The 13,193-nt window shown below is 41.6% G+C and overlaps 2 protein-coding genes across 2 annotated transcripts; one reads left to right on the top strand and one right to left on the bottom strand.

Moving 5' to 3' along the window:
- The first annotated feature begins 121 nt into the window (after window positions 1-121).
- On the top strand, window positions 122-2,377 carry rpl36a (ribosomal protein L36A). Its single transcript, XM_068715133.1, has 5 exons — window positions 122-219; window positions 976-1,081; window positions 1,170-1,237; window positions 1,324-1,446; window positions 2,300-2,377. The coding sequence occupies exons 1-5, from the start codon at window positions 217-219 to the stop codon at window positions 2,318-2,320; spliced, it is 321 nt and encodes a 106-aa protein (XP_068571234.1). The 5' UTR covers window positions 122-216; the 3' UTR covers window positions 2,321-2,377.
- On the bottom strand, window positions 2,133-7,708 carry gla (galactosidase, alpha). The gene is made up of 7 exons (XM_068715132.1): window positions 7,460-7,708; window positions 5,851-6,025; window positions 4,637-4,811; window positions 4,391-4,482; window positions 3,871-4,032; window positions 3,224-3,421; window positions 2,133-3,011 (listed from the first exon to the last, which is right to left on the bottom strand). Exons 1-7 carry the CDS (start codon window positions 7,660-7,662, stop codon window positions 2,682-2,684), a joined length of 1,335 nt encoding a protein of 444 aa, XP_068571233.1. The 5' UTR covers window positions 7,663-7,708; the 3' UTR covers window positions 2,133-2,681.
- Between the last annotated feature and the right edge of the window lie 5,485 nt (window positions 7,709-13,193).

The following is a 13,193-nucleotide window of genomic DNA, read 5'->3' as shown; positions in this document are numbered from 1 at the left end:
TGCAGACATTAGAAAGTCTGCTCATTGTGTCTTACAAAAATAATAACTCCCAAATTTACTTAAACTTTGAGCTTTTTGGCGAGTTGTTTGTGGTAGTCCTCCTGAAATGTCCCGCCGCTAGGGGGCGCACTATACAGCCCGTTCACCGCGGAGGGCTACATTAAGACCAGCTTCCGGCCTCTACCGTCCTCTTTTCCTCTGCATCGGGACGTAGCCATGGTATGACATTTCCTCACGCATACACTTTTAACAGAATCTAACTCAATCTTGTCGATTAAAGAATCCTTACTGCTTCTATTTAACTCACACGTGTTGACAGTATTTCGATACACAGAACGGTGGTAGTATTATCCACCTAGTGTACATTTTAAGCTGTTGTATTGTCATTTTACTCCCGCTTGCTGTGTCTGTGGTGAAATGCTGCTTCTGCAGCGCGTACTTCCACTTCAATTGGTCCTTTTTTATTAAGATAAAGTAAAGTTAGCTGTTAGTCAACGTTAAAGGTATGACCGACACCGTCACTCCCACGTATGCATTATTGTAGCGTTACACGTTTACACACATTTCGTGTTTAATTCACGTTAAATAGCTACAATGCTAACATGTTAGCTCGCTAGCTAGTGTCACCTGCTTTTACCCTGACGGGGCGCTAATAGTTAGCTACGTTATAATGGTAAACATGAGACTATTGTCCGTTGACGGGAAGCTTCCTAATGCGTTAACTTGACACGGTGTCGATGAAGTTCAACTTTTAAAACTGTTCTCCACGTTTAGCTAGCTAGCCAGCTAGCTTCTTTGCTAATCAACTTGTGACCCAAGATCCATTAATAACGACCCTTTAATCTGATTTACAGAACGTGGATGTTAATATGATCAACTTCCCATATTGTCACGTGTTGCGCTTTAAATAGTGTATCAGTCTTTTACCAGGTTTGTTGCAGGTGTGCTCATGGTTTATCTTTTTGTGTTCTCCAGGTTAACGTCCCGAAGACCCGCAGGACTTACTGCAAGAAGTGCAAGAAGCACCAGCCCCATAAAGTTACCCAGTACAAGAAGGGAAAGGACTCCCTCTATGCACAGGGTGATTACTCCCTCTTTTTATAGTGGCGTATAGGTATTGTGGTAAATGAGTTGTCATGAACTGTAGCTGAACTGTATGTGTTCTCTAGGTAAGAGGAGATACGACAGAAAGCAAAGCGGGTACGGTGGTCAGACCAAGCCCATCTTCAGAAAAAAGGTACGTTATGCTGCCTCGTGCCGTTTAGATCTGCCACGTTAAGTATTGTTTGTGAAATCAGACTCAACGATGATCTGTCTTTTCAGGCTAAGACCACAAAGAAGATTGTGCTGAGGCTTGAGTGTGTCGAGCCCAACTGCAGATCCAAGAGAATGCTGGCCATCAAGAGATGCAAGCACTTCGAGTTGGGTGGTGACAAGAAGAGAAAGGTACGAGTCATTGATGTCGTATTTTGCAATATTGCTGTGTGCTTTCTGTGCACTGTAAGTCATGGGTAGTTTGCTTTCTGAATTGTGCAGACCTCAAGTCACTTCCTAAATCTTCTGCGGCTAGCTTTACCCGTTTAACTTATCTTGACAGTTAATTCATAGAAGATAAGGGAGTTGAAGGAAATGATTGACCTCTTTCTGGCCTGTCGATGCAGATCTGTCATTTTTAGGAGATCTGCTAATTACCCGTATGCATTTTTACCTGGCATGAATGAAATTTAGTGCAAGTAGTTTATCTTGCTTTTGCTCTTAAATGATTGTGAATTTATGGTCTGGATAGGGTCAAGTAAGAACATGTCAGGGAAAATGTTCCTCTAATTTAGTGGAACTGTAACACCTTTATGCTAAACCCAGAACAATTGAGCCATTATCTTGTCCTTTGGTGGACTGAAGGAAAAAAAGTTATTTTCATTTAAGTGTTTATTTCACACGGATTTGGGTGGGTGGGTTTTATAATGGGATGAATGGACAACATGTTGTATAGCAGAGTAGCATCTTTGTCTGGTGGGTTTTCTTGAAGAACTCCTCTTCATGCACCGGAGTACATTTACCCAACATGTTTGGATCACAATAAGATGCCAAATGTGCTTTTAATGTAGGGCTGAAGCCAACAAATGTGAGGTGAACATGATCACAAAAACTCTTTATTCAAAGATAATACAGTTTCATACTCGGAGTAGATTGTGAATTCAGTGTAATTTCCAGCAGCATTTAGGGTGAACATATATCATTTACACATCTGTATTTAACTCTTGTGCATCATTCTAACAATGTGTTCTCTCTTCTCTTACAGGGCCAGGTCATCCAGTTCTAAGCTGTGGGCCAGTTTCCTGGAGGAAATTTTCATTTTCAATAAATGTATTAAAACATGGATTGAGAGTTTGGCTCTTTCCTTCACCTCTAGTTACAATACATTTGCCATGTTCGTGAAATTCAAGCTGTTTTTAAGATGATTATTAGCAGCAAAGTGTGGACAAATTCCCAGCATGTTCAAAAATACTTTACAGTAATTTATTAAACCTGATTAAAAAAAAAAGCTGACATGCAATATTCATAGTATTGGGAGGATTCAAGTAAACTACAAAACATTTTCCCTTCTTAAAAAAAATGAAGACACTTTATATTCTATAAAAGCAACACTGTTCAAAATCAATTAATAGTGTAAAACCACAGGATTACAAAATGATGCGCCTGCGTTTCACAGATGCGTCCTCCCAGCTCAGCTTGTTGAGCTCTGTTGCGTCGCCGCTGATGGGCGTGACTGTCAGTAGAGCTGTGCCTGAGGGGTTGACTGACACAACCACTCTGGTATGTGGAGTCTGGACACCCAGCTCCTGGTACTGAGGCAGGATCTGTGTGACGTTGCACTGCGGGTCACAGATCTTCCAGCCGGGAACCGCTCTGAGGAAAAACCCTCGAGGACCACCGATCTCCATCAGGTTCAGCACAGCGATAGCCAGTCTCTTCTGAGACAGAGGCCTCTCCCACGCCTCAAAATTGTCCACCTGTAGGAAAAGTTATACTTGACTCAGCACTTTGAGTTGCCGTTATGTTGATCATCACCCATGCTTATGATATAATGAAGACCATTGCAAAAAGTCTTAAGTTTGTGTCTATGGGGCTCTGTTAAGTAGACCACAAAGCATTTAGCGTTTCTATATAGCGACTAGATGTACTATAAACGCTGATTCCAGGAGGTGGTTCTGCTCTCACCCACCTTGGCAGTGCGGTATCCTTGCTTGCCCAGTGGGTCCTGGCTGATGGCTATGATGTGTCTGTTCTGCAGCAGCTCCTTGGAGCGAGGACAGATGTCCCTCAGATCATTAGACACCAGCAGAGGGGCCGCCATGATGGCCCATAATGCCATCTGAGACTCCTGCTGGGCATGACTGAGGCCGAAGTTCCCAATCACAAGCTAAACGGGGGGGAAATAACGCAATTTAGGCGTCCTGACAGTATGCAGCACAACTTAAGATACATCCTTTGTTTATTGTATTTTTTGTATACATTGTGGTTTTCAAACTACCAATTAAACCCTTTTATTGGAGTGAATAATCCTTCAGTTGCTACTGCACTGAAACCGTTAACTGAACCAATAAAAATAATGTAAATAACAGAAGCTTCAACTAAAATGGTGAATTTTAAAAGGAATGGTTTGTCGTTTTGGGAAATAAACTGATATATAATTGTGCTAAGTGACTTTAATTTAAATGGTATCGATCTTCTCATCTATCTCCCTGCAAGAAGACAAATGTTCCTACAACTCTTCCTCTTCAGAATGATTATACAGCTTGAAGTGCACTGGTTGTTTGCTTAGGTTAAGGTCAAACAGGAGCATATAGGAGCCGGAGTAGAGCAGAGTACCATATCGGGGTCGTTCCATCCTCCAGGTCCGGCCGAGGGGACGATAACGTCTTGATGAGAAGCAGTCCATTCCACGATGGACTTGACGGAGCTCCATGAGTCGTACACGTCAGCGTAGTTGCGCCAGTGGTTACAGGCCTCGCGAATGGCCGTGTAGTTGGGCTGCAGGCAGAGAAATGCTCTTTTTATGTCATTCAAAACATGATGTATGGTGTCATCAAGCAGTGGACAATAGTTAAGTATTCATATTTGTTTTTACGATTGTGTGGGTGGAATGTTGGAAGATAAAACCGATTATGATTGATATCGATAATGCATGTCAAGATTTAAAGTTATTTTTTGTTTACCAAGTAATCTACCAATTATTTTTTATGAAAATGGTGAAAAATGTATGTTTTGATTTCCCATCTCTAAAAGATGACCATCAGATCGTTGCTGGAGCATTTTTGCTTTAAAAAAAACTAAAACGTTTATTTGCAGTTTTAATAAAAAGTGCTATGAAGACAAAACAACGTCTCACCTTTTGGAAAGGCCACTCGTACAAAGGCCACTCACAGGAGTACAGGATGCTTCTTCCGGTTTTGTTCAGTGCCTTTGACATGTTCACGTATCCTTAACCAGAAATAATCATTATCAGCATTAGATTAAAGCCCATAAAAAAAGCTTTACTATTGAGTCCGTGCTGGTTTTGCAGTAATTAGGGACATTGTTCGTTCGTTGCCATGTTCAAATATTTGTAAATTGTACTTCAGAATTATAAACTCACCTTCTCCCAGCAAGGTCCAGTCCATATTGCAGCCATCAAACTTGAGCAGATCCACGTCCCAGTCAGCAAAAGTCTGAGCATCTGTCTCGTAGTAACCAAGGCTGCCAGGGTATCCGGCACAGGTCTTTTTCCCCACATCTGCATAGATGCCCAGCTTCAGTCCCTTAGAATGGACCTTAAGACAGAGGAATACATTTTATTTCATTGATTTAGTTTACATGTGCAGATTTATTCTTGGGTATTGATATTTGAAGAGGGACTGAGTGTGCACACATCCAGAAAAAGATACTCAAAAAAACCCCCTAAACTGCAGGGCACAAAGGAGGCCTCTTTTTAAAGCAAGGCTTCAGAAGATCCTACAGATCAAAACGTTGCCTTAAAAAGAAAGATAAACTGTTTATTTGGAGTCTAACAGTGTGCAGACCTCCTTTGTGCCCTGCAGGATATGGATATTTTACCAGTAGATGGCGATGTTGCACAGCTTAAAAACCCCGGCGCCTCTTGTCACAGGACAGAGCTCTGCCTTTCGTGGGCCCAAATGTATCCATTTCCTGGTGAACATCACTTTTCAGCAGCCTGTGTAGGAACCGGTCTGTCACAGTGGCCTCCAGCTCCAGAGAGTTGGTAGCAGAGAGCGCGAGAACGACAGCGCACTCCTACACGAGACCGATATGTGCCTACGTGTCTCCCCTGGCTCTCCAGGTGCTGAATTTCTACCGGTGTGAAATTTGAGACCTGGGCTCCACATCTGGTCCTTTCCCCTTCATTATGTAAATAACTTCAGGTCGGCTCAGATGGATGTGTAATGAATATGTAATCTGACTGTGTAATCACTTTTACTCCCAGAGTTATCTAACCAGAGGTTTTAAAAAAAAAAAAATAACTAACTTTTTTTATTTGTCAAAGATTTCCAAAGTTAGACGCATTGCACCACAGATTTGTTAATCACATCAAAGGGGATGCGTGTTAAATATGACATAGTTTACCACTATATAACCGTGTATACTATTCATAATGCAGCCCATAGCCTGGAAACTAGAATACAAGTCATATCCAAGTGCACACTCATTTCTGCCCCTTCCAGCCGGTGAAGAGAATTGAAAGTATTTCTCGCTTCTCTTAAGTCTCTCTCTTTGATGCCTATGGAGGAATTATGGCATTAATAGAGTATTCACACCCACAGTCTCCATGCCTCTTTTAGATCTACTACTCACATAGTCGGCCAGTTTCTTGATGCCCGCCGGGAATCGTTTCGGGTCTGCCTGCAGGCGGCCCTGGGCATCGCGCTGGCGGGAGGGCCAGCAGTCGTCGATGCAGACGTACTCGTAACCGGCCTCTTTCCAGCCCTCCTTCGCCATCACATCTGCCATCTGCATGTACAGACGCTCACTGCCGGGGCAACCGGGAGGAGACAGGCGGGGCCGACGGTATCAGTTCAGATGCCAGTGTTCGATGATGTCGTGTGCACGAGCAACATGGAACAAATATGCGTTATTGTCATGATGCCGGTCGTTCTGTTGTTCATTGTCGACCGGTATGACACAATAACAATCCAACCAACAGGCAACGCTTTGTTGGCCGCCTCTTTGTAGGAGAAACAAATGTTTGCTGTGCAAAGGAAGTGAGCTATTTGTCACTTCTCAGCATCCCTAAAATGAATCAGATATTACATCTGAAGTGCTCTGCATTGAGTAAACAAAAAGAGACTTTACCAACTTATTATGACCAATGCTGCAATCGTTAGTCGATTAATTGATTTGTATCTATAAACTCTTACGATCGATTTAGTTATATATGATAGTAAACTGAATATCTTTTGAACTGAATATCACTTTGGGCTCTGAAAACGTGATGGGCTTTATGTTCGTGCTTTTTGACATTTAATAGACTAAATTATGAATTAGTTACTCAAGAATCAGCAGATGAATAAATATTGAAAACAATCATTCGCTGCAGCCCTAACAATGACTTAGCATCTAGTCTGAAATCAGACGATACGCTGCATTGGCTGGTCTTACATTATAGTAAAGTTAATATTGTTGGGTTTCGTCAGCAAGTCAAACAAAACAACTCATGAGGACGCCACCTTGGGTTTTAAGTACCTAGTATTGATGGGCAATCTTCACTGTCTTCTGAACTATTGATTATTTGAGAAAATAATTGGCAGCTTGATTGAACTAATGGTTTCTTGCAGCCTTAGGTTTTCTTTTGTCTTTTTTCCTCCCCAATGAATTCATCCCTGTGCGAGACCATATTACCTTTAACATGTCTGACGTGTGTGCATACGTTTATGTTCCTTGTTCACAAAGTGCTTGGCAGATTTATTTGATCACATTTCACATGACATTATTATCTCCCAGTGCCTCAAACCAAAGAACAAATAAAGGTAAATTAAATCAGGCGGTGTCATTATCCTCCTGTGTTACCACATGTCCACTCCTTTTACAATCACGTGTCTCTGCTATCATTTCCTTTCCTTCTGTTTCTCAATTATGAAATAAAGATCACAAGATAATTACAAGCTGTCATAATTATGAAATAATGATTGCATTAAAAATAATGACCACGCAATTAGTTTGTAGTTATAATTTGGAGATAAGCCATGCTTACAGTTGCATGTTTAGGATTTATCTTTTGTTATTAACCAATAGATTTGTTTGTTTGGTATATTGTGCAAACAAACCCCATATTGTCACTTCCTGTACACGGAGGGCCTACATTTAACAGCTTTCATTTATGTTTTCTACGTTTGAGTGATTTCCTAAAAGAGGAGGAGTTGTAGTGTTTCTCATCAAATACAACTGCGGCTCACTTGTCTCTTACCTGATGCAGTTGTTGGGGTCCCTCTCACAGTCGATGTTACACATGAACCTCTCCCAGTGCAGCCAGCCCATTGTGGGCTTCAGCGCGAGACCATTGTCCAACGCGTCCGCAGCGGGGCTGACTAAAACGACGAGCGCAAGGAGACACGCGACTCTGCACATTTTGACTTTTAAACCCGACACTTTTCGCACAACAATGGACATTAAGCGGCCGTGTTTCAATTTGTATCTATTTCCTCGTTTTAAACGCCTTCAGCCCGCCCCCTAAACGATTGACGTGATTCTGGACCAATAGAATCAAAATGCGCCTGTAACTTGTCCAATAGCGTTTCACGACAAAACAGGAAGCGCTAAATGGCTGATGGAGTCAGGTGAAAACATCGTGTCAGCTGACATGACATGACGGACTGATAAGCATGTCTCGTGACTTCTCTTAACACCAAAACATACAATAACAACAGAAAAATTCCAACAACATCCATACTTATTATGTAGTATTCATTGATGGTAAAGTTGCATTGGTTACTGTGTAAATCATAGACTGCATATAGGTGTAAATGTTTATAGGAACCCATACCTATATGTCATAGCCCCAAGTTATCTGTGTTGGAAGTTCATGAATGGAATAGGCACACTATGTTTATAACTATACATTGTTTCATCTAAAATCAAATCTGAAATTAGACAAATTCTATGGGGTTAGATCAATCTCAATAATTGCAAATGCACACAGAAAGACTCACAAATGCGCACAGAACAGTTCACAAATATATTCGATTTACAAATGCACACAGAAGGATTTACAAATAAATCTGACTCACAAATGCACGCAGAACGATTCACAAATATATTTCTGCATTTGTATGTATTTGTGTGTGTGTGTTTTTTCTATTTGTTTGTGGATTTGTATGTATTTGTTTGCGGGTCGCACTGCATTTGTTTGTGGATCTCTCCACATTTGTGTGTGGGTTTTTTGAGACTCCCGTGCCGTGGATTTAACTACAATAAACGGACAAATAGGGATGCCGAAATAGCTACCTAATGATTTGTAAAAAGTCTGAATTCATGTTTTGTTTCTCTCCGCAAGACGACTAGCAAATAACTTTTAAAATACTTGTTTTCTCAATGGAGCTCGGCTCGATCAGTGCTAGGCTATGCTAACATTGTAGCAGCTCCGTCAACACTCAAAATAACGTCATCTCGGCGTAAATACGGCAGCGTCTTTTTCATTGTTTGTACCATATGGTTTACACACACACACACAATTATACACATAGTTTGGTCCCGTCTCTATTAATATGAGGTATCGTAGAGCCAGTGACGTGCGGTGAGGATCGTGGCTGGTGAGGCTTTCAGAGTCAGATTCACAAATATATGAACCCAATAGAGTAGCTTAAATCACCGTTCAATTGGCAGCTTGCATATTGACTACTGGTTGTTTTTCATATTTCATATCAGCATTATTTACACACACATAGTTAAAGTACATATTTGATTCCACCGGGAGCGTGTGCGCCGCGATAATGCACATAGTGTTTTATTTTGAAAAACTACCGGATGCTGTATCCCCTATAGGTGTCTGACTTCCTGTCTGTGTCGATCTGCTCTGTGTAGATTGACTATAATCAATATAGCGCTATAAACCCGACCCATGGGCTCTCGCGCCCCTTCAGTGAGGCAGAGGTACTGTTTGCCCCTCTGTGCTTTTTCACTGCGGTTTAATGTCAGATCAGCAACACTAAATATGTTCTACACAGACGTGAAATACATTACCTACTCTATGGAAAGAAAGGACATATAATAAAAGTGTCTACAGATATTACAGTGTGTGCAGGAATGAGACAGCAAAAGGCCTCGCCAAACGCCGCTCCAAACGCGCCGCCCCCAAACTTCCCAAACGCGTCGCCCCAAACGCCCCAAACGTGCCGCCCCTAAACGCCCCAAACGCGTCGCCCCAAACGCCCCAAACGCGCCGCCTTAAACGCGTCGCTCCAAACGCATCGCCTCAAACGCTCCAAACGCGTCGCCCCAAACGCCCCAAACGCGCCGCCCCAAACGCCCCAAACGCGCCGCCCCAAACACGCCGCCCCAAACGCGTCGACCAAAACGCGTCACTCCAGTCTCATCGCGTCTATGCATAGATTTTGTATGTAATCTCTTCGCGCAAATAATTCCCGCCATGTTTGGTTTGAACACAGCTGGCAGCCTCGTGGGGAGGGGAGGGGGGAGCTGCGCTCATGTGATTGGTTGAAAATGAGGCTGACATCTGATTGGCTACAGATAGGTCCATGTTGAAAAAAACACATTTGCGAATCCGGCCACAGCAGGGGAGTCTCAAAAAACCCACAAACAAATGTGGAGAGATCCACAAACAAATGCAGTGCGATCCACACACAAATACATACAAATGCAGAAATATATTTGTGAATCGTTCTGCGTGCATTTGTGAGTCAAATTTATTTGTAAATCCTTCTGTGTGCATTTGTAAATCGAATATATTTGTGAATTGTTCTGTGCGCATTTGTGAATCTTTCTGTTTGCATTTGCAATTATTGAGACTGATCTGACCCCATAAAAGTGTCTCATGAATGTGATCTGAAGTTAGCTCGTGAATGAGATTTTGAAGGGCTTTAATTTTGAAATGCTACATCAGAATGTCCTGGTTCTGTCCGAGTGACACCTTGAGGTGGTCTGCTATAAACCTGAAGTGAAATTAGTTTGTAACTATGCACCGTTTCCTCTAAATAAAGTGTTACTGGACTATGACGTGGCCTGAGGTTTGCTTAGTGGGTATTTGATCAAACACAAATAAACGTTGGAATAGGAGCCATGTAAAATGAAATATTCAACATCTTCAAACTAATGGCGGACTGTAAGAAAGTGCATTTACTCAAGTACTGCGCTTAAGCAAAATTGTTATATACTTCATTACTTGCTACTACATCATCAAAGGCATTTGTGCTTGTAATGGAGTTACTTGAACTTTACATTTATCATTTAAAATGTCTCTGAGTCCCGCTGGATTCGCCTCTGTAGCTAAAGATCTATTCCCAGGGCAATTTGCCATCTAGCCAGACTGGCTGCCAATCTTCTGCAGTAAATACAAACATTTATTACATATCGATTCATGTTTAGCACAATTCTACTTTAACAGAGATAAAAATGTCATTCCATATTTAAATAAAAGTAATGAATGAAATTACCACAACATCGCTGTCCTATGAAAACCATGGATCTCCAAAGAAGAAAGAAAATCTTGTTTTCAGCTTTGTTCAGTGTGGTTTTAAATGGTTAATATAGCTAGAAGTAGGCACATTGTCTTAACCTGCAAATAATCATTCAGTTTGTCTAAAAATGAAGGGCATTCCAGGATAACTTGAGGGCATTAACCATCATCTTGTGTCCAAAATAAAGTTTTATGCAAAACCGTAAAAACTGTAAGTGAAAAAACAACAAATACCCAGGATATCTATTTGTATTTGTTTTACAGCAGAAAATTGCCCATTTTACCCCATCGTACCTTGAGGAGGAGCCTGTCTAATCAGAAATGCCACACACGCTATCAGCAATAATGTAGGACTATGTACATATCGACGCAGCTTCACGCTGTTTATTAGATCCGGATCCAAGACACTAATTTGTCTGGTGCAGACGTTAAATTCATTCCAGATAGGTCTCTTAATTTAGCTGTAAACGGACACCCTGCTTACGGAAGCAAATTAATCCTGGATGTTTTTCCTTGTGAAATTGTCAGCGATCTTCTCACACACGCGGAGAGACTGATGAGCTTTGTATTTATTGCAGTACTTTGCCATTTTGTAGTAATTTAAGGAGACTACTGCATAATAATTATTGGCTAATGAAACCAGCTATAAGGAAGGTCCAACAGAGTTGCAAGAGAGTTTATCTTTATGGAGGTGACACTATTAATATCAGCAGACGGCCTCAGTTAAACCCTCCTGTGATCGTGTTTCGGTCATGCCGTTGCTGTGCACCACTCCTTGTGTCCTGATACTGAGAGGAGTCAAAACGAACGAGGCGGCGTTCACGAGCGGGCACAAACCCAAATTATGAGAATAATCCTCGTCTTGCTGGCTGCATGTAAACAGGGAACATTAACTGACACAAAAACCTGACCTTTCAGTGAAATGTCAAGGGTGTCTATTTCAACCCTAAACATTATCAGAGGCTTCCCCAGGGACAGGCCTGATACAAACAATTTGTCACTTGCTGTAGTTCATATCAGTGCCAGCGAGCAAAGGCGTTGGGGCTCTAAATGTCAGATTTCAATTTGATCCACCCTCCCCGCTGATGGATGGAGCAATCCAGCTCACTTGAATACACGGTTTTACTCTTTGTAAAAATGGGATCTCTCCCCCACCGTCGTGATAGAGATCCTTGTTGTTGTTGTTTCTCCCCCCCCCCAGCGCTGCATAAAAGAGCAGCGTGCTTCTATCTGTAAAGTGGTTAATTGAGATGGTTGACAGATGGGCAGCTTTAAGTCTGTCTGACTTATGGCTCCCCACAGCTTTGACACCAATCCATCACGTTCCCTTCTTCGCCAGCGTCACAAAATGGAAGAGACTTTGTGGTGAGGTGCAGGCTACGGGGATGACATGAAAGGGAACGCCGTGTTATGGCGGACCTTCTTGCCAAGACGTTGCATCACTGCATTGATGTATAGGTGATAGAGCGAGCGAATGTCATCGCATAGTTGTGCCTCCGTAAATAAAACACTGCATGGCTCACGCACTCTCAGTGGAAAAGCCTTTATTGTCTTGTAATTAGCTGCTTAAGTTGTTTGCGTGGCTGTGACAGCGGAATGAGGCCACATGCGCTGCTACTTTAATTAGGTCCTTGTTGAGCTGAGAAACTGAGAAATGGCTCTTACTAATAAGCTAACAATATGACATGTAAATGACTTTGTTAATTGATGATTTTCGGTTTAGTTGAGGTTTTTTTTCTTCATTTAACATTTCTGTAAAGTTCAAGCAACACGTTGAAGATTGATTTTACATTCTCTGCTATCCTGATCTCAGGCGGGTTCATTTAGGGCTCATGGTCGCTTGTGGGGCTTCTTCATTCGGTGACAGTAAACAAGTAAAAGGTTGAATATTTAGTGTTTTTATTTTTTATTTCAGATATCTTTAATTAGACTGTGAGTAGTACGAATGGACCATTAAGTTGTACGGTGATTCAAAACTTAATTGGAGAAATCTGTAATTAGATTCTGAATGGTTCATTCTAACTCGTCAAAAGGTAATTAGAAAGTCATGACTGTAATGTGCTTTAATGTGAATACCCTCAATCATATAGACTGTACGTTCTGCTTGCCCTAGAGGTCGAAAATATGGTTTTCCTAGATCCTCACAGCTAGGAAGCGTGTACTGCAAAGATAGCTCTATCAGGTATTTGTGAATGAAATGAAATCCGTCCTCACAGAAGGGCTCCACAGTGTGTCGCATCAACAACAGTGTTCATGTTGCAGTAGCTGCATGTTCTGTATTCCATCATATTAAGACATTTTGAGTAAAGTAGGTTGGGAATTAATTTGCTTTCAAATGTACTTTACCTTTGGCATCTCTGCAGCTCCTTTCAGATGTTTAGCGTCGTACTGAGGGCAAGCCATTTTTTAAAAATCAATAAACCTTCAGAATAAATTATTCACCAAATACTTTATACACTGCCTTTTAGCTAAAGGGTTCAAATGAAACAAGCACCAAGTAAATCACAAG

This window comes from Cebidichthys violaceus, unplaced genomic scaffold (genome assembly GCF_023349555.1).
Source record: "Cebidichthys violaceus isolate CVI_PGR_0920_01 unplaced genomic scaffold, fCebVio1.0.p SCAF_2, whole genome shotgun sequence".
Classification (NCBI taxonomy): domain Eukaryota; kingdom Metazoa; phylum Chordata; class Actinopteri; order Perciformes; family Stichaeidae; genus Cebidichthys; species Cebidichthys violaceus.
The sequence above is the reverse complement of the archived record's forward strand: the minus strand, read 5'-3'. Positions and strand labels throughout refer to the sequence as shown.

Coding starts and splice junctions, on each gene's coding strand:
- rpl36a (XM_068715133.1), top strand. Junction 1,238..1,323: donor AGCCCATCTTCAGAAAAAAG/GTACGTTATGCT, acceptor CTGTCTTTTCAG/GCTAAGACCACAAAGAAGAT. Junction 1,447..2,299: donor GTGGTGACAAGAAGAGAAAG/GTACGAGTCATT, acceptor CTTCTCTTACAG/GGCCAGGTCATCCAGTTCTA.
- gla (XM_068715132.1), bottom strand. CDS start 7,662: ATGTCCATTGTTGTGCGAAAAGTGTCGGGTTTAAAAGTCAAAATGTGC. Junction 6,026..7,459: donor GACCCCAACAACTGCATCAG/GTAAGAGACAAG, acceptor TTGCCCCGGCAG/TGAGCGTCTGTACATGCAGA. Junction 4,033..4,390: donor ACGAGTGGCCTTTCCAAAAG/GTGAGACGTTGT, acceptor CTCTGCCTGCAG/CCCAACTACACGGCCATTCG.